At 39.8% G+C, this 25,767-nt stretch overlaps 1 protein-coding gene across 5 annotated transcripts in view; it reads left to right on the plus strand.

Moving 5' to 3' along the window:
* Nucleotides 1-25,767, plus strand: part of MAP9 (microtubule associated protein 9) — a 116,791-nt gene that overhangs the window by 64,248 nt on the left and 26,776 nt on the right. For 4 of the 5 annotated variants that reach the window (XM_070757315.1, XM_070757313.1, XM_070757314.1 and 1 more), the window contains 2 exons: nucleotides 3,731-3,876; nucleotides 4,559-4,691. In XM_070757315.1, the coding sequence (XP_070613416.1) occupies nucleotides 3,731-3,876; nucleotides 4,559-4,691 (279 nt within the window). Of the gene's footprint in view, nucleotides 1-3,730; nucleotides 3,877-4,558; nucleotides 4,692-22,979; nucleotides 23,185-25,767 lie in introns of those variants that run through there. The other variant, XM_070757316.1, reaches the window with a different exon arrangement.

The raw sequence follows: 25,767 nt of genomic DNA on the forward strand, positions 1-25,767 counted from the left end.
ATTTTGGGAAACAAAGTTGTCTGGTAGGCTTGTTAGGAATTTGTTGGATCTTCCACTTGGTGCAGAGTTTGTCTCCCAGTTGATGTCAGGGTAGTTAAAATCCCCCATTACTATTTTGAGGTGCTTCCTACGTATCTTAGTTAGTTGACTAGCAAAAAGTTCATTGATTTCCTCCATTTGGTTGGATGACCTATAGCAGTGATGTTGCCATGGCTGATCCCCTTGTTCCCTTCTTTACATTTTGGGAAACAAAGTTGTCTGGTAGGTTTGCCACAGGTGGCACATGGAGCCATATCTGCTGACATACGAGCCGTTGCCCAAGCTCAGCTCCAATGTGTATGTGTGTGCCGGCCAGCTGATTTTTGGCTCACACAGAGACACCAGGAGAGTGTTTCTGGCCTCTAGGGGGTGGGAGAAGCTGTTTTTGCCCTCCCCAGGTATTTAATTATGGATGTGGGCACTCACGCATGCACGATAGGACACACCCACTCTTTTTTGGCACCTGATTTAAGAAAGGTTCGCCATCACTGACTTATAGTATAAACCTGTGGCAATGTCATCCCCCCACCCCTTTAATATTTACCAAAATGCATTCAAGATAATTTTCATCATTGCTGTGCTCTATTTCTGTATAGATGTAGATATTTCTTATATATAGTGCAACTCCACCTCATCTTTTTTTGGTCTACAGTGATCCCCCGTTTATTGCGTCCCCAACCATTGCGAACAGGGTACTTCGCTATTTTTCAACCCGGAAGTCAAAATACCATCTACGCATGCGTGCCGGGCACGCATGCGTAGATGGCAGCGGCTTCCCTGGGTCTTCCCCCTCTTGCTGGCGTCAGCGAGGAGTTTCCCCACCGCCCACGCAAACTCCTCGCTGCCGCTCGCCCGCCCTTCGCCTGCCCACGCCGTTCGCTCCCCCCTCTTGCTGTCGGGAGGGCGAGAAGCCCTCCCCAGCACCCGCTCGCCCGCCCTTCGCCCTGGCGGAGAAATTCCAGCCCCCACCTGGTCCCGCCCGATCCTCCTCCCTGAGGCAGCTCGCCCTCCCATGGCCGCTTCCTCCACCCTCTATTGCAAGCCTCTCTCCTCCCATATTCTGCCCCCCTCCCAGCTTCCAAGCCGCATTCGCCTTCCTCCGCCACCACCAGCATCCAGCTCCCGGCCAAGCAGCCAGGAAAGCCGAGCCGGGCGTGGCGGGGAACATCGGCGCGGGAGGCAGGAGACGGCCGCCGTCACCGCCATACGCGGCTCGGCTTCCCTGGCTGCTGCTCCGGTCGCCCGATCGTCTCCTGCCTCCCGTGCCGATGTTCCCTGCCAAGCCTGGCTCGGATTCCCTGGCTGCTTGGCCGGGGGGGGGGGGGGGCCCGGCCGAAAGGAGCTGGAGACGCAGAGCTGAACACACCCCTTCATCCCCAAAGGCCGGCCTTTTTGTCTGGGAGGGAAGATGACGTGCCGGTGGCACAGGGGCGAGGGGCGGGAGGCAAATTGCTGCGTCTCCAGCCCCTTTTGGCCGAGCCCCCCCCCCCATCCGGCCAAGCAGCCAGGGAAGCCGAACTGGGCTTGGCGGGGAACATCGGCACGGGAGGCAGCTTCTGCCGGACATGGGCAATGGGCGGGACAGAGAAGCGGGGAGAATCAGGAGGCTCCTTTGGCAGCTGGGGGCTGCCTGGCTTTGTTGTTTTGGCTGCAGCGGGTGCCAGGCAGCCTCCAGCCGCCAAAGGAACCTCCTGATTCTTCCCGCTTCTCTGTCCCGCCCATTGCCCGTGTCCGGCAGAAGCTGCTGCCTTATTGCTCTTTGCCGGCGGGATGCAAAGTGCTGGGGTGGGAGGGTGTCCTGACAGCCCCCCCACCCATATGCTTCGCCTCCCGCCGGGCAAGAGCGCTCGGGTGGCAACTTCTTCTAGATACGGGCGATGGGCGGGACAGAGAAGCGGGGAGAATCAGGAGGTTCCTTTGGCGGCTGGAGGCTGCCTGTCACCCGCTGCAGCCAAAACAACAAAGCAGGGCAGCCCCCAGCTGCCAAAGGAGCCTCCTGATTCTCCCCGCTTCTCTGTCCCGCCCATTGCCCGTATCTAGAAGAAGCTGCCACCCGAGCGCTCTTGCCCGGCGGGAGGTGAAGCATTGGGGTGGGGGGGCTGTCAGGACACTCCCCCACCCCAGCACTTTGCATCCCGCCGGCGAAGAGCAATCAGGTGACGGAAGGCAGCCGCTTGGGCCGAGAGGAGCCGGCCTTGATCCGCCAACGCGCGCTACGATCTTCCGGGCCAGCCAGGCTCAGCGGATCAAGGCCGGCTCCTCTCGGCCCAAGCGGCTGCCTTCCGTCACTGAGCCTGGCTCGCCCGGAAGATCGTAGCGCGCGTTGGCTGCAGCGGCGAGCGATTTCGCCGCCGGTGCAGCCAACGCGCGCTACGATCTTCCGGGCCAGCCAGGCTCAGCGGATCAAGGCCGGCTCCTCTCGGCCCAAGCGGCTGCCTTGATCCGCTGAGCCTGGCTCGCCCGGAAGATCGTAGCGCGCGTTGGAGACAGGCTTTGAGTTTTGGCTGCGGGGCGAGGGAGTTAGGAAAGTCCTACTTCTCCCCCCGCAGCCAAAACTCAAAGCCTGTCTCCTGCTGCCCGGTTTAGCCAGGACACGAGCGGCGAAATGACTTGGAGGAATGGTTTCAGCTTCACATTCCTCCAAGTCATTTCGCCGCTCGTGTCCTGGCTAAACCGGGCAGCAGGAGACAGGCGGTGGGCTGGGAGCCGCAGGCGAAAGGAGCTCGGGCATTGTTCTCCGGACCCCGCCCGCAGCCTGGAGAGGGAAAGGGCCGCCGCGGGGCTGAGCGGGCGGGGTCCGGAGAACAATGCCTGGCGCCGCGCTCCGATGCCCGAGCTCCTTTCGCCTGCGGCTCCCAGCAGCACTTTGAATCCAGCAGCTTCTGCTGGATACGGGCGGTGGGTGGGACGAGCAGCGCGGAAGCCAGGGGCTGTGGCAGCTCGCCCCCCCATCGCCCGTATCCAGCAGAAGCGGCGGGATTCAAAGGGATTCAAGGCTAACTTTGCGCTTGGCTTGAGGACTCAGCTCGGAAGCTGCACGGGTGTTTTAAAAGGTCTCCGCCGGCATGGGGGGCTTCCTACCACCTCCCGAACCCCCAACTCGGGTTTGGGGGGGTGCTAAGAAGCCCCCCATGCCGGCGGAGACCTTTTAAAACACCCGTGCAGCTTCCGAGCTGAGTCCTCAATCTTCGGCTCCTCGCTAGCGCTGCGGAAGTAAAAATACCATCTGCACATGCGCAGATGGTGTTTGTACTTCCGCAGCGCTACTTCGCGAAAACCCGCTCGTTGCGGGGGTTCCTGGAACGGAACCCTCGCAACGAGCGGGGGATCACTGTATTTCTTTTTAATCCCTCTAGCTATATGTTCCAGTTGTGGGTTTCATTCCATCAAATTTCCGTAATGACAACCATATGCCTTCATTTACTTGAATTTCTAATTCACTGTGTTTATTCCTCATACTCTATGTATAGACTTTTGAGTCCAATTTGATTGACCCTGTGTTTACTGTCCACATAACCTGTGTTGTGAACGACTGTCCCTACTTTCTTGCCACCTGTTTGATTAGTGCACTTGGTATGACACTCACTATTAAATGCTTGGTTGTGCTTGACAGCAAGGTTGATCTGGAAAAAATAGAAAAAGATAAGAATTTCTGGATCATATGTAATGGATTTGCTATTCATTTTTTTAGGCTTTTGAGAAATGGAAAAAGAAAAAAGCTGCATATTTAAAACAGCAAATACAAAATGAGAAAAGAGTTGAAAGATTAAAAAAGAAGAAAGAGCAGGAACTTGTTGCAGAGAAAAGAAAAGACAGCAGATCTGCAGTTGAAAAATGGTATAGTTTATTTTTAATTTTATAAATTTGATTATGTTACCTTCTGACTAAGTTTGTTCTGCATACTTTGTTACACATATTAGTATATAAAAATTCATATTTTGTCTATGTTATTGTGGGAAGAAAAAAATCGGTCCAGTTCCAAGCTGGGAGAAAGGCGCTGGAAATAAAGTGGAGGCTGACTGCAAAGAAAGAAGTTTCCAGAAACGTCAGTGACAGCAGCAATTTTTCTGGGGTGGCTGACACCTTGACTGGGTTTATATGGTTCTGGGTTTTTGTGATTGAGATGCTCCAGGGAGTTGTGCAATGTAGTGAGTCTTGAGTCTTTTACTATTTCAGTGGTGGTGGATTATGTCCTATTATGTCTTAAGGTTATATCCTGTCCTTAGAATTTGGATGGGGGAATATAGATTTTAATCCCATCAGCTCCAACCTTCTGTGCATTTTGTTTATGAATAGATTGGCCCAGAATGGATGCAAATCTCCATTCCAAAATGCCACTCTCTTTTGCTTGAGTCTGTTTTACTATGGCAGGAAGACTGGGGCTGTTTTCTGCCTAGAACATGTTTCTCCATTTCTCCTTTGGGAAAATATTCTATCCTTTTTTAATATTAAGAATAAAGAATATTTTAATCGGAGGTGGCTTCCTACATTATGAAACATTTTTTCTTTTAACTTTTAGGAATGAAAAGAAAGAAGAATTCATAAAGCAAAAAGAAAAAGAAAAAATCCAAGAAAGGAAAAAAGAAGTAGAACAACAGGTTGAAAAAGAAGAAAAAGATAAACGAGCTCTAGATGAATATACAAAATGGCTGGTAAGTCTCTGTATATGAGATATAATTCCAAGTATGAACACATATTGAAATGTGCTTAAACTTTCATTCTGAAAAGACCACACGGTGGTAGTATAATCTTTCTTGCTAAGTTTTTACAATGCATCTAAAAAACATCTATGTGTCAGAATGGTCAAGTAGCAAATTCAAATCTCAACCAACAACTGTTCTGTCTTATACATTGGCAAAAAAAAACACAATATAAAATACAAGCTGGATGGACATGGCCTTGTAAGTACTTTGGAGTACTCATCTCTAATTATTTAAGTGCTAGAGTCCACTGTAACAACATTGCCAAAAAGGCCTTAAGAGTTGTTAACCTAATCTTGCATAGTTTCTTCTCTGGTAATATTATACTTCTAGCTAGAGTATACAAAACATTTGCTAGACCAATTCTCGAATACAGCTCATCTGTCTGAAACCCACACTACATATGGGACATTAATACAATTGAGAATGTCCAGAGATGTTTCATGAGAAGAATCCTCCACTCTTCTGTTCACAATGGAATATCTTTTGCTACCAGACTTGAAATTTTGGGCTTAGACAATTTAGAATTACGCCGCCTTAGGTCTGACCTAAGTATAGTACATAAAATTATCTGCTACAATGTCTTACCTTCCAGTGACTACTTCAGCTTCAACTGCAGCAATACATGAGATACAAACGTAAGGTAAACCGCTCCAAACTCGATTGCAGAAAAATAGCTAGAGCCGCTCCGAGTCCTCGGAGAGGGGCAGCATACAAATCTAATAAATAATAACAATAATAATAATAATTAATAATAATAATAATAATAATTAATAATAAATACTTCAGCAACAGTGGTCAATGCCTAGAATGTACTACTGACTCTATGGTTTCTTCCCCAACCGGCCACCAAAACTTTGACCTTAGATTGTCTACTGTTGACCTCAACCTATTCCTAAGAGAGATGTTTATACTTTTTCTGTAAGCTTATATATGCTTGACAAAATGAATGAATTGATGAATGAATGAATGCCTGACATTTCAGTGACGGATTTCTGCCTACCAAAATTAAATATTGTTTACATAATATAGAAAGATAATTCTGCTATATATATAACATAAGAATGTCAGATATGTTCAACCAGAATGTAATTGCTGTTGTCATGAGGGATGGAGTTGGAATGTGTTGTCAGAAATTATTAATAAGAAGCCTATTAAGAGTCAATTTACTGAGAAATAAATTTATCCTTCTCATAACTACCATGAGAGTCAATTTGATGTAGTGATTAAGGCATCAAGCCTAATCTATGAGACCATAATTCTGCCTTAGGTAGAATTAGGTAGCCTGAGGACCTTAGTCTAGTGACTTTTCTCAGCCCTAGGAAGGAGGCAATGGAAAATCATTTCTTAACAAAACTTCGCTAAGAAAACAGTAGTTAATTGTCCAAGTAATTTCAGAATGAAACATGAAAAAAATTACCCCCATACCAATAGAATAAATGTTGAAAAAAAAAGTGGAAAAAAACGAATAAATGTAAAATCTTTGCTCATACTGAACTGTATGATTAGTTATCCTCACCCCATGATAATAAAATCTCCAGAACCATAAAGCGTACAAACTTGAAATTTGGCACATATGTTCCTCTTGGCTTCTAGGTACTCACTAAGAAAGGCTTATGTGGGCCATGCCTGAGGGAGAGAAGGGGATACAAAGCCCGAGGGAGAGAAGGGGATGGGATAGGATAGGATAGGGGAAGGTTTTGTGAGGCCAGACTGAGGGAGAGAAGGGGATAGAATAGGATATGTTTCTGTGGGGCAAGACTGAGGGAGAGAAGGGGAGAGGAGAGGTCAATTGTAATTTCTCATTAATTTTCAAGCCGTAAATGTTGATTTATCAAACCCGATCACATAGTTTCGTAGTGGAGCACAGGTGTTCAGCTAGTATTATTTATTTATTTATTTATTTATTTATTGGATTTGTATGCCACCCTTTGAATCTAACAGATCTTAGAAAGATATCTGAAAAAATACTCCTACTGATTCTTCTGCAGCTCCCTAAAGGAAGTTCTGTATTTGCCTTTTGGTTCATGTTTTTAAGTTATTTTTCCTCATTATGATAATCATTTTAATAGTTTTCTTAACAAAAAGGAAAGTCCATTTATTCTATAAAGAAGAATGATTCAGAGTACAATTTACCATATTAATAGCTTCTTGTCCTGCTAATAGAATCAGTAGAGTTTTCTCTTTTGTTCATTAATTCAGAACAACCACTCCTATAACACAATGTCACCACTTCCCAGAACCAGCATAGCATAGCCGCCCCGAGTCTTCGGAGAGGGGCGGCATACAAATCTAAGTAATAAATAAATAATAAATAAATAGCAGCAATTGCACAAGTGAGTGAATACAGTAAATATAAAGAAACAGTTTTATAAAGAATTGGCCTTTTCCAGGTCTCATCCACCAAACAATGTAGGTTGGCGGGACCTTGGGGAAGAGCCTTTCTGTGGCAGCTCCGACCCTTTGGAACTAACTACCCCCAGAGATCTGCACTATCTCCACCCTACCAGTCTTCCGGAAAGCCGTTAAGATCTGGTTTTTCCGGCAGGTCTGGAATTAGGTTGATTGCAAGTATTTATGGTTGTTATGTCATTACTGTTTATTGTATTATTGGTTTTTATTGTTAGATTTTAACTGTTTTTATTGTTGTTGTATTTATTTCTACTGTTAGCTGCTCAGAGTCCATTTTGGAGTGAGTGGCATATAAACACAATAAATAATAACTAAATAAAATACAGAGTGGTTGTTTAATTGAAAATATCAAGTAGAGGTAGGTAGATGTTTGGATACTAGCGTGTGGAAGCTACAAAAGTCTGATTGCCTACTTGAAGTTGCTTTACTTTCTTAGCTTTAACAGTATTGCTGATAATGACAAAATCTACAATGTTGGCATACATAAAAGAAGCTTCAGTTTGCCAATCTGGGCCAATCACTTTATCAGAATGTGTGCTTTGGGCTATTCTATGCACAGTATTTATGTGATACCTTGTTGTGTGTGGTTGTTTAGTTGTTAATAAGGATGTTGATGGCTAGCTACTAAGTTGTTGGCTGTTGTTTCTTTGTGCTGCCTAATTTTTGGCCCCTAAGTACCAGACAAGCTGATGCTAAATCAGCACTCCTGTTGACTGGGAAAAGGGGGCTGTTTCACAGACTTCAATCATTTTGTCTGTCAACAGAAGTGCTGATTTACATTTCATAAAATTTAGTGGTTGCTACCAGGAAGTTTCAGGAGAATTAGATCCAGAATGTGTTAGCTATTCCAGCAAAATCCAGAGGCATTTTACAAATAAGTAGGAAGAGCAGGTGCACTTTGCCCATTTTTCCTCTCTTCTGTGTGGCTTGTTCATAAGACCTCATATTGATGTCCTTGGTTTCAAGCATTGTATAGCCAAATGGCATCCTATCTCTTGAATGATCTTCCCAACATCTTCCTTTGCCTAACTTCCTCCTAGCTGCCATTCCTATGTCCATACATTATTCCTGTTACCTTGAAAAATATTACCTTGAAAAATATCTACCTATATGCACAAACATGTTTTGGTCTGGTCACAAGCTGTTTGAAACTTTCTTTTTATTTTATATACCCCAAAAAATTGCATAACATACAAAACATACAATGGTAGCAATCCTAGATCCCATTTTGGTTAGAGCTCAAGATTAGTTCACAAAATTTTGTATAACTACAATATAAATACTTTCAAATTTATTTGTAATTTATATTTTATACCTGCTTCTCATCAATTTCTGCGTAGAGGGGCGGCATACAAATCTAAATAATAAAATAAAATAAATAAATTTCTTCAATACATATTGCCTATTCCATTTCTATATACATTTGTTTACATATGTTTTTTCTATTTTTTTTGTGTTTGTTTGTGTGTGTGAGTAATTTTTTGTCAAGTAAAGAAGGCGACTATCTGGATTCAAAGCCCAGTAAGGGTGTGGCTACATGATGAGGGCAAATAAGCCCGAAATATATCTGTACTAGTCTCCCTTCCTTTTCATTATCAGCAAAAATATGTTTATATATACAGTGTGTGTGTGTGTGTGCGTGTGTGTACAGTATGTATGTATGTATTTATTTATTTATATGTATGTACATATATAACAAATTGATATTTACACTTTTCATAAATTATATTCTAATACAAGTTCAAAAAATGGTTTGAGAAATATATTTTCATTTCTCTTAGTTTTATAGAATAGAATAGAATAGAATAGAATTTTATTGGCCAAGTGTGATTGGACACACAAGGAATTTGTCTTGGTGCATATGCTCTCAACGTACATAAAATAAAATATACATTTGTCAAGAATCATGTGGTACAACACTTAATGATTGTCATAGGGGTCAAATAAGCAATGAAGAAGCAATATTAATAAAAATCTTAGGATATACGCAACAAGTTACAGTCATACAGTCAACATGGGAGGAAATGGGTGATAGGAATGATGAGGAAAACTAGTAGAATAGAAGTGCAGATTTAGTAGAAAGTCTGACAGTGTTGAGGGAATTATTTGTTTAGTAGAGTGATGGCGTTCGGGAAAAAACTGTTCTTGTGTCTAGTTGTCTTGGTGTGCAGTGCTCTGTAGCGACGTTTTGAGGGTAGGAGTTGAAACAATTTGTGTCCAGGATGTGAGGGGTCAGTAAATATTTTACCCGCCCTCTTTTTGACTCGTGCAGTATACAGGTCCTCAATGGAAGGCAGATTGGCAGCAATTGTTTTTTCTGCAATTCTGATTATCCTCTGAAGTCTGTGTCGGTCCTGTTGGGTTGCAGCACCAAACCAGACAGTTATAGAGGTGCAGATGACAGACTCAATGATTCCTCTATAGAACTGAATCAGCAGCTCCTTGGGCAGTTTGAGCTTCCTGAGCTGGCGCAGAAAGAACATTCTTTGTTGTGCTTTTTTGATGATGTTTTTGATGTTAGGTGACCATTTTAGGTCTTGAGATATGATAGAACCTAGAAATTTGAAGGTCTCTACAGTTGATACTGTGTTGTCTAGTATTGTGAGAGGTGGAAGGGTGGAAGGGTTTCTCTTAAAGTCTACCACCATTTCTACAGTTTTGAGTGTGTTCAGTTCTAGATTGTTCTGGTCACACCACAAGGATAGTTGTTCAACTTCCCGTCTGTATGCAGATTCATCATTGTCTCGAATGAGTCCAATCACTGTTGTATCATCTGCAAACTTCAGTAGTTTAACAGATGGATCGTATGAGATGCAGTCATTAGTGTATAAAGAGAAGAGAAGTGGTGAAAGTACACAGCCTTGGGGGGCACCTGTGCTAATTGTACATATATCTGATGTGATTTTTCCTAGCTTCACCTGCTGCTTCCTGTCTGTTAGGAAGCTTGTGATCCACTTACAAGTGTGTTCAGGTACCGCTAGCTGATTTAGTTTGGTTAAGAGAATGTCCGGTATGATGGTATTGAATGCTGAACTGAAGTCCACAAAGAGGACCCTGGCGTAGGTCATTGGAGATTCAAGATGTTGAAGGATGTAGTGTAGAGCCAAATTAATAGCATCATCTGTTGATCTATTTGCTCGGTATGCAAATTGCAGGGGGTCTAACAGTGGATCCGTGATGGCTTTCAAATGCAACATCACTAGCCTTTCAAAGGTTTTCATAACTACAGATGTTAGAGCAACTGGTCTGTAGTCATTCAGTTCCTTGATGGAGGGCTTCTTTGGCACTGGGATGATAGTCGAGCGTTTGAAGCAGGAAGGAACATAGCACAACTCTAGTGATTTGTTGAAGATTTGGGTGAAGATGGGGGCCAATTGGTCAGCACAGACTTATAATGAGATGATCCTTTTTGATATATGCTATTGCACTATAATCTACAATTAAGTAGAATTTTTCGTGTTGTAATTTTATGTATTTTATTGCACAATTCATATTGATTTCAATTTGGTGCATATATATTTATGAGGAATATGGATTTCGTTTTTATCTCTTAATTCTACCATTAAAATTCTCCTAGCATCATCTGTGTAGATTAATTTAGATTTTCTCTTATCTTTTATGTAAATTGTTATTCCTTTTCTTGTTGTTGTTAAAGATGTAAATATTTTTTCTAATTTTTTATTTTCCAATAGTTGGTTTGCTCTTTTTTGATGTGGACTTCTTGTAATCTTGTAATCATATTACATCCGTATCAGGTTTTCTGAATTTTATACAAAAAATTGATTCTCTTTTTTTAGTGTATTGAGTCCATTAATATTAATGGAAATCAATTTAATTTCTTCTAATAATAATTATAATAATAATAATAATAATAATAATAATTATTATTATTATTATTATTATTATTATTATTATTTATTAGATTTTGAATGCCACCTCTCTCCGTAGACTATATGTGCTGTTTTTTTGTGGCTCTAGTTTCTCTTATTCTCCTACTTGTTCCTTATTCTATTGTCTCTTTTTCTTGCATTCTTTTATATCTTCTATCTTTCTCTCTTTCCTCTGTGATTTCTCCCTGACTTGTACTCTCCAATTCTTCTTTACTTTCTTCCTTACTTTGTTCTTCGCCTTCCATCATAAAATATCTTTCATAGAATTCCTGAGCCTTTTCAGTTGAATCTGATTAACTTTTTTTTCTTGCCAGGTTACTAAAATACCCTCTGCACCAGCTATCTAAATGGTTATTTGTGTTTTATAAGCTGGGATGTTAAGAATTGATATTGTCTTCTCGTATTTCAGACCCATCTTGGGATTTGCTTTAAAACCATTATTTACTTTTATAGGTCAATGTTTCTTCGGGTTTTTAATAGATATTGTCCCTAGTTGTTCTTTTTGTTAATTTTATATCTACTTCTTTTGGCTATCTGTGTTCCCTTGCATAGCTCATATAGATATTGTAAGCCTCATCTATATCTCTCATCATGTCTTGTTTGCTAGTTTGCATCATTTTGGCTAAGATTTTTGCCATCTTTTCACCTACATTTTCTTCTTTCTCTTCTTCAATGTTTTGGAATCTTAGGTGGTAGGAGGCCCTCTCTATCTCTAGGAATATAATGAACTCTTTAAGTCCTCTGTTAACTGTTGTTAGTTTTTACTCCATACTTTCTACTTTCTTATCTTCTTTTCCATTTTTTTTACATTACAGTGGTACCTCTACTTAAGAACGCCTCTACTTAAGAACTTTTCTAGATAAGAACAAGGTGTTCAAGATTTTTTTGCCTCTACTTAAGAACCATTGTTTACTTAAGAACCTGAGCCTGGAAAAAATTCCCAGGAAATTTGAAAGCGGCACGAACACCCAACCAGTTTCCTGCCATTCCCTCTTTAATCCTGGCCATCTGGGCTGCCAGAGGAGCCTTTTGGTGATGCTTAAGGAGGCTTTGGCAGTCAAGAGCGAACAAAGCATTTTCCTTTCTCTGGGTGCTTGGACAGGGAATAAACCTCTGCAAACGCCTAGAGAAAAGAAACGCTTCCTTCGCTCTGGGCAGCCAAGGAGTCACCACAGCGAAGGAAAGGTGCTGCCTACAAAGCAAGCGAGTGAGAGGAGAGGGGAGCCCTTCAGCATGGGAAGGAAGAGGCAGCAGGTAGCAGCAGCAGCAGCCAGTGTATGGGAGGCAGCGTATGGGACGCAGCTTTACGCTGGGTGTATTGGAGGTGCGTTCACCGTCTCTGAGTCCCCCTTTTTTTTTAAGCCTTAAAGTTTTGGATTTTTTGATTCCCCCTCACCTCACCTTCTTCCTTATGCAGCGACTCTCCTCCTCCTCTTCTTCCTCTTTCTCCCACCCAAATTCCGATGTTTTTATTCCTTTCCTAATGGGTTTGCATGCATTATTTGCTTTTACATTGATTCCTATGGAAAAATTTGCTTCTAATTTAAGAACATTTCTACTTAAGAACCTAGTCACGGAATGAATTAAGTTCTTAAGTAGAAGTACCACTGTATTTTTATTTTACATTCATTTTCTGTTATATTATTTTGAATTTTTTCAATTTTTTTCATTTATATTTTTTATGTCTCCTTTCTTTTCTCCCCTCTCTATTTTAATTTCTGCTTGCTGACATTTTGTCTCTTTTTGGCTCTTTATTATAGTTTTCTGTGTTTAGTTATGGATTCGTGTGTCCTTGTTATAGTGTCTTGTATGTTTTGCAGCACTAAATGCATGCTCTGCATATTGATTATTGAGCTTGTTTTATAAACCTCTAACATTGTCTCAAACAATCTTCGTACTGGGGGTACAGGGAAAATTCCAGCAGGTTTTAATGTTGTTTTCTTCCTTGTTTTTGTTATTACATTTGTACTTGTCATTTTTAAAATTTGCACAATTTTAGCCCAAATATTACTCATCAAATTTCTATATCTTATAATATCTCATAACCCTTTTACATTGCTACTACAGTGTTCCCTCGATTTTTGCGTGTTTGAACTTCGCGAAAAGTCTATACCACGGTTTTTCAAAAATATTAATTAAAAAATACTTTGTGTTTTTCCCCCTATACCACGGTTTTTCCCACCCGATGACGTCATATGTCATCACCAAACTTTCGTCCACCTTTAATAAATATTTTTTTAATAAACTTTAATAAAGAAACATGGTGAGTAATAATCTAAATGGTTGCTAAGGGAATGGGAAATTGCAATTTAGGGGTTTAAAGTGTTAAGGGAAGGCTTGTGATACTGTTCATAGCCAAAAATAGTGTATTTACTTCCGCATCTCTACTTTGCGGAAATTCAACTTTCGCGGGTGGTCTCGGAATGCATCCTCCGTGAAAATCAAGGGAACACTGTACACATATTTGGTTTTTTATCAGTCTCTTTATTTTATTTTTTATTTTACTTTAATTTATTACTTTTATTTACTACTGTATTTTAGTTTCTAATTCTTAACTTATCTTACTGATAATATATAGTGTCATCTATTTTATAACATCATGTAGTATAATAGTTTTCTATAAATTTAACTAATTTCATATAACTTAATTAGTTAAAGTTTTTTCTGTAATAAACCACCTTAATTCTATAACAATTATAACAATATTTAAAAATATATATATTTAAAGCAATATATAGAAAAAATGAAAAGCGACAGTCTAGGAAAACATAATACTTTTCAATCTTTTTATCAGTTAATGTCAGTTAGAGTCCTGTTACTTGTAACAAAAATTTGCTTAGTCAGCATTTCTGTCACTTCCATTGTGTATAACAATTAATTTAAATTGTCCTTCAAATATTTCTTTTCCTGTTTATTGTCCTCTTTTGCAGTGAAAATTGTCTTTTAAGTCTTTAGGTTCAAAGAAAAACTCTTATATCAAATTTATTCCTGTCTAGTTCTATAGCTTTCTTTTTCTTTCTCTCTAAACTATTTGCAATCTACTTTCTTTAAAGAGTGACATTTTCATTTTTTTAATATAAATTTTATTTATAAGAATATATACAATAAACACAACAACAATGCAAATAACAATACAAATATTTAGACAAAAAAAAGAAAAATGAAAAACGAGGACAAATATCAATGAACAGTGTACAATAATAACAAACAAATAGTAAAAATCGGGTGGGTGAACGGCAGATCTGTATTGAAAGTTTGTGCTATAAATATTCTCTATAGCCCATTACATTATGACTAAAAATTACATTATAAGTAAATAAGAGGTAAAGTTAAGTATAACATAGCAAAGAAATTTTAGAAAGATAAGCTTAATTTTTATCTATATCATATTTCAGTCCTTTACTGAAGTAATTTAAACAATTTGGTATGTAGTGAGCTTTAAGCAGTTATTGGTTGGATTGTTCTTTTTTTTTCTAACCAGCGGTAAAAAGGGTCCCAGCATTTATAAAACGCAGATTCTTCATTATTTCTGAGTTCCAGAGTTAATTTGGTCATTTCTGCACAGTTTCTAATTTTTTCTATTATTAACCCATCTTGAGGTATATCTTCATTTTTCCACCATTGCGCAAATGCTAATCTGGCCGCTGTAGTAATATGAATGACTAGGTAAGTATGATTTTTTTTCTTCAGATTCTGTATTAAAATATCTAAAAGGAAGCATTCTGGTGTTTTATCTAATTTAAGATTAAGGATTTCATCTAGCCAAATTCCATTTTTTTCCCAATAAGCCTGCGATTTTTCACATTGCCACTAAAGACGGAAATATGTTGTTCTTTTTGACATTTCCAACAGGTGGGAGACAATTTTTGTGCCATCTATAGAACATTATAATTATATTCTCTTTATATGGAATAGCTAGCATTATTTTAAAGTTCCTGCCCCACATAAGTTGTCATTCTTCAAGTTTAATTTCGTGTTTAAGATCAAGATTCCATTTTTTTATATTAGTTTTTATTTTGGTTGTATCCAATTCATTAGTTGTTAAGTAACAGTAGAATTTTTTAATTAGTTTTTCCTGTGGTCCAGTCAGTATTTTATCTAGCAAGCTATCTTTTTCGATGCCTAACGTAATTTTATGTTTAGAGAATTTATATTGAATTTGTAGGTATTCTCACCATTCTGTCTTTTGGCCTGTAGATTCCAATTCTAATCTTGATTTAATTTCTCCGTTGGGGTTCATTATATCCTTGTATCTTATTATGCTATTCCTTTAAAATTAAAATTAAATTTTTTAGTGCTTTTTATTTGTTGGGCTAATTTTTCATTATCTAACAAATTTAGTTGATGTTTTGTCCAAGACATCTTCTCTTTTATATCGATATTCTGTGGTTGCTTTTGTAGTTGTTTTTCTAGTATTCTATATTTCTCTTTCAAATTTTCAAATTTTCCTCTCTTTTTTTAATAGTCTTTGGCCATATATGAAATTGTGATTCCCCTGGTCACAGCTTTAGCTGTGTCCCAGAGGTTTTGTAGGCTAGTGTGTTCTTTTACATTTTCTTGAAAGAAAAAAATTATTTCTTTTTCAAGTTTTTGTTTAAAATCTTGTTTTAAGATCGATTTTTGAAATGTCCATCTATAACATTGTTTTTGGCCTTTTCAGATTACCCTTAATGCATTATGATCAGATGCTAAGTTGGGCTCTATCTCGATTGCTTCCATTTGTATGTTAAGTTCAGTCTTGCCCACGATTGATGACTATTAGAGTAGTGGGTGAATTTTTTTGTTTGTGAGTTCCTTTCTCTCCAACAATCTTTAAGTTTAAATTCTTTGATTTATTCAAAAAAAGAGTTTTTTTGTTGTTTTTTATTACATCCATTTTTATAGTCAAGTTCTTTGTTTATTCCATTAAAATCTCCCATCATGCATATGTTTTCTTTAGTGTAGTCTCTAACTATAGTCTGCAATTTTTTGTAGAATTTATCTTGGCTTTCATTTGGGCATATATGTTAATTAAGGTTATGATTTCTTGGTCTTTCTGAATTTCCACTATCAGAATCCTGCCTTCCGAATCTTTACATTTTAAACTGGCTTGAATATTTGGGTTAATGAAAAAGGTCACTCGTCTCTTTTTTTCTTGTGTTAATGATGAGAACAGATTTCCCAATTTATCTCTTTTAAGTAAGTGTTCAAATTTATTTTTTATGTGGACCTCTTGTAGAGCAATTATGTCTAAATTATTCTTGGATAATTTATTAAAAACTTTATTTCTTTTATTTGGTGAGTTTAAGCCATTTATGTTAGTGGAGTAGAGTTCAATTCCCAAGTTTGTCTTTCTTAGTGGGACAATATTTTGTTATCTATATTTGGGTCTAGTTGCTCTTGTACTTCTAGTTTCCTTTGGACCTTCTCAGTAGCCATCTTTCCTATCAACTTTTTTTTCCTTATCAGTTATCTCATTTTGTTTGTTCCATTCCTGACCTTGTTTGTTCCATTCCTGACCTTCTAATTGTTCTGTTGTGGTAGGAGAATCTCTTACTTCAATTTGGTTTCTCATATCTAGTGATCGGTCATCGTTAAAGTTTTTTTCGTAGAAGTCTTCTGCTTTATCGATTGAGTCAATTTTTATTTTCTTGTCTTGCCACGTCACCAGAATTCCTTCTGGGACTAGCCATCTAAAGTTAATATTGTGTCTAATTAGTTTGGCAGACAGAAAGGCATTTGGTTTGCGTAGATCTCTAATACATTTCGGGACTTGCTTCAAGATCACTAATTGTCTCCCCTTGTATTCTATAGGGTCTTCTCGGGCCCTATGAAGAATTTCGTCTCTGATTTTTAAAATTAATTTAATATGAACTTCTTTTGGGAGATTGTGGCGCCTGGCGTAGCTAGTATTTATTCTGTATACTTCATCTAGCTCATTGAGCATTTCTTCCTTCTCAGTTCCCAGGGCTTTGGATAAGATGTCTGCCATTATATCGGGGAGGTCTTCACTATTTTCCTTCTTTAGATTTTGAAATCGGAGATAGTGGTTAGCTTTCTCCGTTTCTAGCTGAATTACCGTGTTTTCTAAATCCCTATTTGCCTGGACTAGTTTATCGTTTATTTCCTCCATGCGTTTATGATCTTGTTCTAGTCTGTCTTCTAATTCTTGAATTTTTTGTTCATGTTTAAGAATTTGTTGCTGAAAAACTTCATGCTTATTATCTATGTTTTGCATTCTCTCTTTTAGTTCAGTCGTGTCATTCCTTACTTCTCCAATTTCTTTTTTTCTTTTTTTTCTTTTTTTTCTTTTTTATTATACAAATGATACAAAATACAACATAATATACAAAACATAAAACAGTGATCGTAACAATAGAGAACGATCAAATGACATATCAATTGACAAAATATAAATTTGAAAGTTAGAAAAGGGGAGGGAAAGAGGTAGATAGGGAAAGGGTAGAAAGGAGGAGAGAAAAAGATAGAAAGACTGAGAACGTAGAAAGGATAGAAAGAGTAAAAGATTGGCGAATGTCCGGGGGAGCTGTACTGAAAACGAGAACTATTTCCTATTTCATTAGCTCGTTACCATGGTTCGGTTTGTTTATCTAGATTGGTTAATGCAAGTGTTGAGTTAATCAAGTTATAGAGATTTTAGAAAGTAGTAGTAAAGATACTATCAGTATATATATAAAGTCTCTTAGTACTTTATTAAATATAAAATGGCTATATACCAGATTTGTAACTGGTCATGTTTGTATCCAATGTATCAATCTTATGGCTTGTTATTCTCACTCTTTTTTCCTAACCAGATGTAGAAAGGATCCCAACAGTTATTGAATGTAGCCATAGTTTCGTTTCTTACTAATATAGTTAATTTCATCATCTCTGCGCAGTATGTAATTTTTTTAATTATTGCGTCATTCGGGGGTATCTCCTCATTCTTCCACCACTGCGCAAAGGTTAATCTGGCTGCTGTTGTTAAGTAGACAATTAGATGTATTTGGGGTTTAGGTAGTTTTTGTCTAATAATGCCCAGAAGAAAGCATTCAGGGTTTTTTTCTATTGTCAGGTTAAGTATTTCGTCAATCCAAGTTCCGATTTTATTCCAGTAGATTTTAGCTTTTGTGCATTGCCACCATAAATGGAAATAGGTGCCTATTTCTTGGTGACACTTCCAACAATAAGGTGAGAGTTTATTATTTAGTTTTGTTAGTTTAATTGGAGTAATATGCCACCTGTAAAACATTTTAACTAAATTCTCTTTATAGGACGTGGCAATAGTCAATTTATAATTTCTGCTCCAGAGTATTTGCCACTCCTCTTCTTTAATCTCTTTTTTGAGATCCAAATTCCATCGTTTTACATTAATTTTTGTGTTAATATTATCCAATTCGTTGTAGTTTAAGTAACAGTAGAATTTTTTAATTAGTTGTTCTTGGGAATCTGTACATAGTTTGTCTAGCGGGGCATTTTTAATTATTCCAGGATTACTTTTATCCTTGTTGAATTTAGTTTGTATCTGTAAGTATTCCCACCACTCCGTTTTTTGACCAAAATTTTCTAATTCTATTCTTGATCTAATTTCACCATTGGAATTTAATATATCCTTGTACCTTATTATATTGTTTTTTTAATGGAAATTTGGATGCACATATGCTTCTAATGGGGCATACCATGTGGGGATTCCTTTGTAAAGTTTAGACTTAATTTTTTTCCAGGTATGTATTAAAGATTTCCTAATCAGATGGTTGGTAAAATATTTATGGGTCCTCGGCTTCTCGTCCCAAAGATAGTAGTGCCATCCTAAGTGGAGGTCGTGACCTTCTAGACTTAAGTAATCTGGTGTTAGATAGGCTCATCCATTCTCTCATCCAAGTTAGTGATGCGGCAATGTAATAGTCTTTCCAAATTGGGAGTGCCAGACCTCCTTCTTCTTTTCTATCCTGTAAATATTTTAAGCGAATTCGAGGGCGCTTGTTCTGCCAGATGACGTTACTGGTAATTTTGTTCAATTTTATAAAGAATTCCTGTTTCAATTGAATTGGAATTGTTTGGAATAGGAACAATATTTTGGGCAATATGCTAAGTTTTATAGCCGCAATCCTCCCAAGTAAGGAGAGTTGTAGATTTTTCCATTTCAACAGGTCAGATTGTATTTTATCTATTAGTTTATTGTAATTGTTTTCTTTTAGACTGGACACTTTATTCGTCAAATTAATGCCAAGGTATTTGATTTTTTTAACTATTTGGATATCAAGTTTGGCTGTTAAGATGGCTTTCTGAGGTTCTCTCATATTTTTGGTTAAGATTTGAGTTTTAGTTTTATTTATTTTAAGGCCTGCCACTGTGCCATATTCTTCTAGGATGGTCAATAATTTGGGTCCTGGTTCTTCTATAATAAATACCAGGTCGTCCGCGAAAGCTTGTAGTTTATAAATTTCATTTTTGCACTTTAGCCCTTTTATGTCTTCCTTTTTTCTAATAATTCTAGTTAGTACTTCTAATGTTAGGATAAACAGTAGTGGGGACAGTGGACACCCTTGTCGCGTTCCTTTGTGAAGGGAAAATTTTGTCGATATATCTCCATTCAGGATGATATATGCTGATTGATCTGTATAAATGGCTTTTATTGCGTTTATGAATTTAGGGCCAAATTCCATATATTCGTTTGAATATAAATTTCCAGGACACGTTATCAAAAGCCACCTGGGCATCGAGAAATATTAATGCCACTTGTTTTTCACTGTGGGCTTCTTAGTACCCCAGGGTGTCCAATACTATTCTGATATTGTTCTTTAACTGTCTCCCAGGGAGGAAGCCGTTTTGATCCGGATGTATGAATTGGTTTAGGAATCCTTTGATTCTACTAGCTAAGATGGAGCTAAAGATTTTGTAGTCGGCGTTTAAAAGAGAGATAGGGCGGTAATTAGCTATATCTGTAGGGTCTGTATCTTTTTTTAATATTAGCGCTAGATTTGCTTCTGTCCAAGATGTTGGAATTATGCCTCTATCTAAGGCCTCGTTTAGGGTTTCTAGCAGGGCCTTTTCCATTTCTTTGGGAAGGTCTTTATAGAATTCAGGTGGGAGACCATCAGGGCCCGGGGCTTTGTTGTTTTTTTGCCCTTTGATTGCTTCTTTTAATTCTATGTCAGTGATTGGCTTATTTATTGTATCTATCATTTCTTGAGGTACTTTAGGAAGATTAGCCTGTTCTAAAATTTCTTGTATTTTTTGGTCATGTTCGATATTAGCTGTATTTTCAGGATTGTCATAGAGCTTACTATAGAAGTCACTAGCGATCTGTTTTTTCCTTTCCAAGTCATGGCATATTTCCCCGTTTGTTGTCTTAAGACAGTTTATGAGTTTCTTTTCTTTTTGTTTTTTGAGTTTATTGGCTAACCATTTGCTGGGTTTGTTGGCATTTTCAAAATTATATTGACTGCAACCTTTAATTTGTTGTGCTAAGTTTTGTTGATCTATTAAGTTTAACTCATGTTTTATTTGTGCCATTTTTTGTTTAAATTCTTTTTTGGGGGGATATTTTTGTAAATTTTCTTCTAGAGATCTGTACTCTTCTTCTAGTTTAATCGATTTCTGTTTTTTTAGTTTATGTTCTTTAGCCATATATGAAATAGCTATTCCTCTAGTTACGGCTTTGGCTGTGTCCCATACATTTTGAAGACTGGTGTGTTCTTTAATGTTTTCTTGAAAGAAAAATTTCATTTCCGCTTGGAGTTTCTGTTTAAAACTTTCCTGGTTAAGTATAGATTTTTGAAGCGTCCATCTAGGGCATTGTTTGGTTCCTTTCCATGTTACTTTAAGCACATTGTGGTCTGAAATAAAATTGGATTCTATCTCTACCAATTGAATTTTGGTGTTAAGTTCTATTGTAGTCCAGACCATATCCAGTCTTGACCAAGATTGGTGCCTATCTGAATAGAAAGTAAATTTTTTGAGGTTAGGATTCCTATCTCTCCAGCTGTCTTTAAGTTTTCATTCCTTAATTAAGTCAAAAAAAGCTTTGGGTAGTATTCTTTTCTTATGCTTATTCCTCTTATCGTTATTATAGTCCAGTTCCTTGTCGATTATTCCGTTAAAATCCCCTAATAAGCAAATATTGTCCGTGACATATTCTTTTATGGTATTAAGTAATTTTTTATAAAATCTTTCTTGGCCTTCATTCGGGGCGTATATATTAATTAAGGTTATTATTTCCAATTCTTTTTGTAATTCTAGTATCAGGACTCTACCTTCTCTATCTTTGTACAGTGAACCCTCGAGTTTCGCGTCCTCAAGGATCGCGAAAGGGCTATTTCGCTAGTTTTCAACCCGGAAGTAAACTCCACCATCTGCGCATGCGTGCCCTTCCACGCATGCGTAGATGGTGGAGTTTCCCCGCCGGGCAGAGGCTTCCCTGGGTCTTCCCCCTCTTGCCCCGGTAAGACCCCAGCGGCGGTGGGCTGGAGCGCGAGCTTGGGGCAGCCTAGCTCCGCTTCCCAGCTGGGAAGCGGAGCCGGCAACAGCGTGGGCGGGCGGCGCGCGAGAGCTTGGGGCAGCCTAGCTCCGCTTCCCAGCTGGGAAGCGGAGCCGGCAACAGCGTGGGCGGGCGGGCGGCGCGCGCGAGCTTGGGGCAGCCTAGCTCCGCTTCCCAGCTGGGAAGCGGAGCCGGCAACAGCGTGGGCGGGCGGGCGGCGCGCGCGAGCTTGGGGCAGCCTAGCTCCGCTTCCCAGCTGGGAAGCGGAGCCGGCAACAGCGTGGGCGGGAGGGCGGCGCGCGCGAGCGAGCTTGGGGCAGCCTAGCTTCGCTTCCCAGGTGGGAAGCGGAGCCGGCAACGCGCGCGCGCTTGGGGAAACCCCAGATCCGCTCCCCAGCTGGGAAGCGGAGCCGGCAACGCACGCGCGCTTGGGGAAACCCCAGATCCGCTCCCCAGCTGGGAAGCGGCCCCAGCAACTCGCGCGCGCTTGGGGAAACCCCAGATCCGCTCCCCAGCTGGGAAGCGGCCCCAGCAACGCGCGCGCGCTTGGGGAAACCCCAGATCCGCTCCCCAGCTGGGAAGTGGCCCCAGCAACTCGCGCGCGCTTGGGGAAACCCCGGATCCGCTCCCCAGCTGGGAAGCGGCCCCAGCAACTCGTGCGCGCTTGGGGAAACCCCAGATCCGCTCCCCAGCTGGGAAGCGGCCTCAGCAACGCGCGCGCGCTTGGGGAAACCCCAGATCCGCTCCCCAGCTGGGGAGCGGCCCCAGCAACGCGCGCGCGCTCCCCAGCAACGCGCTGCGGGCGGCGGTGGAAGTAAAAACACCATCTGCACATGCGCAGATGGTGTTTTTACTTCCGCACCGCTACTTCGCGAAAAATCGATCATCGCTTGGGGTCCTGGAACGGAACCCTCGCGATGATCGAGGGTTCACTGTATTTCAATTTAGCTTGAATGTTGGGATTAATAAAACAGATTACACCTCTCTTTTTTTCCGAGGCTAGAGATGAAAACAGGTTTCCAAGTTTATTTCTTTTAAGAAGATGTTCAAATTTGTTTTTGATATGTACTTCTTGCATTGCAATGATATCTAAGTTTAATTTAGCAATTTTGTTTAAAATTTGATTTCTTTTTTTTGGCGCGTTCAGTCCATTTATGTTAATTGAATATAGTTCAATTCCCCTGTTAGACGTTTTTTGTGCCAAATTTAGGTTATCTGTACTTTGGTCTAGTTGCCCTAGTACTTCTAGTCTCTTTTGGTAAGCCTGCATAGCCATTATTTCCAGTAGTTAAGTTATCAGTAGCCAGTGTTCCTTCTAATCTATTTGGAATCTGGTCCACTAGCTGTTCACTAATTGGTGTAGGATTCCTAGTTTCTTTATTGTTTATTGTTTCGGTCGTCCGGTCATTAGTAAAATGTTTTTCAAAAAATTCTTCGGCTTTATCGACCGAATCTATTTTTATCTTTTTATCTTGCCAGGTCACAAGCATTCCCTCTGGGACAAGCCATCTAAAGTTAATGTGCCTGGTAAGCGAGAGGTATCATGTTGCAGAACATAAGAATGCATTAAAAAAAAAAAAACCTCCTCCCTTTTCCAACACTTCAAAACTACAGGACATGAAATTGATTTTGACAGTACCAAATTAATTTCCAAAACACAACACTACAGCAAAAGAATAATCATGGAAGCCATCGAGATAGAAAAACATCCCCAAAATATGAACAAGCGGGATGATACCTCTCGCTTACCAGACATCTGGAAACCAGCCCTCAAACGTATCCCAGCCATAGAAACCAGACTCAGAACACACATTGTAAAACAATCAAGTAGCCTGCAAGTTCCAACTACTCAGGATATCACGCCTAATCTACAACCATTAACTAATCAGCATACCTCAGCTACATCAACGACCCCAATTGTTACCCCACTGACTCACCAGGAAGTTTCTACACAGCAGGCAATTGCTGAGCCATCAAACCACACCCAGCCACCAATATTTATAAAAGGAAGGCAGCTCAGGTCTCGCAGTGTTCGCCTTAGAACAAGGACAGAAACACCAGCCTGAAGATGACGAGTGAAACCTCGTCAAAACATCGCCAGAAATTTCCAAATCCTACATGGGAAGAAACCCGAATTTGAAAATTAAGGGAAAATTAAGGGAGACTAGGATAGATCTATTTCGGCCTTATTTTGGCCTCATCAGCTAGCCATACCCTCACTGGGATTTGAACCTGCAACCTTTGCCTTGTAAAGCAGAGAATTAACCTCTAGGCTACAGTATCCAATCCCTTAAGCTCTCTCTCTATATATATATATTCAGTTCTTATAATTCATTTATTTTTGTGTAGCCGCAGAGTTGGTTATTCATTGCAATGCGTAATATATCAATATTCAGTATTGTCGGTGATGAGAAGAGATGTAAGGGCTGAAGTGGATAGAAAGTAAAGCAGAGTTCCGGAAAGTTCCAGTAGAGTCTTGAATATTCTAGCTTATTTTAAAGTCTCATCAGGCTCTTATCTTCCATATGTCCTCTGTAAATCTAGCAATGTCCATAGATCACCCATAGTCCACCGATCTGCAAAACGCAATAGCAATCCACAAATCTACAAATTGCAGTAATAATCCGCAGTCCTCAGTAACAAAATCTAGGAACTTCTCAGAAAGAATATAATCCACTCGGCACCGTTTCAGAGTGGAATATGGTAGTCTTTTCCTAGTTCCTCTATTTGACTATTCTGCGGTTTCTAGCAGCAGTCACTTAATCACACTATGCCTGCTATAAGGAAAGAAAGAAATAAGAGGGGGGGGGAAGAATCTGGGATCTTCTTTAACACTGTAATTCCACTGTCACAAGTTGAAAGGGTAAAAATAAAGGGGTTGTTTTAAATCCTCTTATTTCTCCGTTAGGAAAACAACGGTCTTCTTAGATGAAAGTTAAAAGACACTTCCCCCCCCCTTCCAATCGTCATTTCAGTCCATCCACCCACCCACCCACCCACCCACACCCATGCATCCATCCAGGAATGGAAAAGGGATCCTAGAGCTGATTTGGCTTCTGGGGGGCAGGAGCAGCAACTCCGGACCCAGGGGCCTGCCCCCTCCCTCCCAAGTGCTTCGCCTCTTCAGGAGGCAGGTTCTTCTTTGCTGGGCAGCTTGAAGTCGGCTTTGGGTGAGAGGGGCGGGGGGGAGGCGTCCTGGCATTGGGCTTTGAGAAGCCCGGCGCTGCTGATTCGGCTTGGAGGGGGGGGCAGGAGCAGCGACTCCAGACCCAGAGCCTGACATCCCCCCCAAGCATTTCACCCAGCAGGAGGAGGACGAAGGGGGACATTTCGACTAGCCGCTGGAAAGCCAAAGGAAAATCCCAGGCGCTTCAGCTGACAGTCGGGTGTCCCGGCGGGGAATTCCCAGCGGGACGGGAAGAGAATGAGAAATCCAAGCGTTGGCAGTCACAAGGCAGGGAAATCCCTGTGGGAGAAAGAGCACACGCACAGTAAAAGAACCCACACAGCCGGACTTGGTTCGTAAGATAAAAATGGTTCTTAAGATGAGGCAAACAAATCATAAACCCTGGGTTCATATCTCAAAAAGTTCGTACGAAGAGGGTTTCGTAAGACGAGATACCACTGTACTTGGGGAAATTTTAGTAGTGGTGAATAAATTTTTTAAATTTAAACTGATGATGTATCATATTTCTAATTTTCTTATCCTTGTTTTGATTTTTTAAAAGTGCACTAATACTTTTTTGAAGATTACAGTTTGACACATATATTTTTCCTTTCTAATTGTGGAGTTACTGAATGGCAAATTTATATTTTTAAAAAAATGTGGCATTGCTAGGAACAATTATAATTATATCCTGCAACCATTGTAAATGCCAGTTGCCAACACTCAGATTTTCATCACATAACCAAATTTTGTGAAGTCGTAAGTATGAGGAACACTTTTTTCAGTGCCATTGTAAATTTAAATGGTCACTAAAAGAACTGTTATAAGTCAAAGACTATCTGTATTAAAAGAATGAAATTATTCCTGATCTTTTCTTAGCATATACCTTTTCAATGTATTCAGTCAAGGAAATGTTTTAAGGAATACATATTTATACATATATGTACATGGACACATATACATACATATACACATACACATATTTTTATCTTAATTTCTTTGAACATTCTGAGGTCAAACTCCAGACTATTTTCTTTGAAAGGTCATGGGTGAGCTAGCCAGATTATTAAATTATTAGATCACTGGTCAGGCTTATAATAG

The sequence above is a fragment of the Erythrolamprus reginae genome, chromosome 7, assembly GCF_031021105.1.
Source record: "Erythrolamprus reginae isolate rEryReg1 chromosome 7, rEryReg1.hap1, whole genome shotgun sequence".
In the NCBI taxonomy this organism is placed as follows: Eukaryota; Metazoa; Chordata; class Lepidosauria; order Squamata; family Dipsadidae; genus Erythrolamprus; species Erythrolamprus reginae.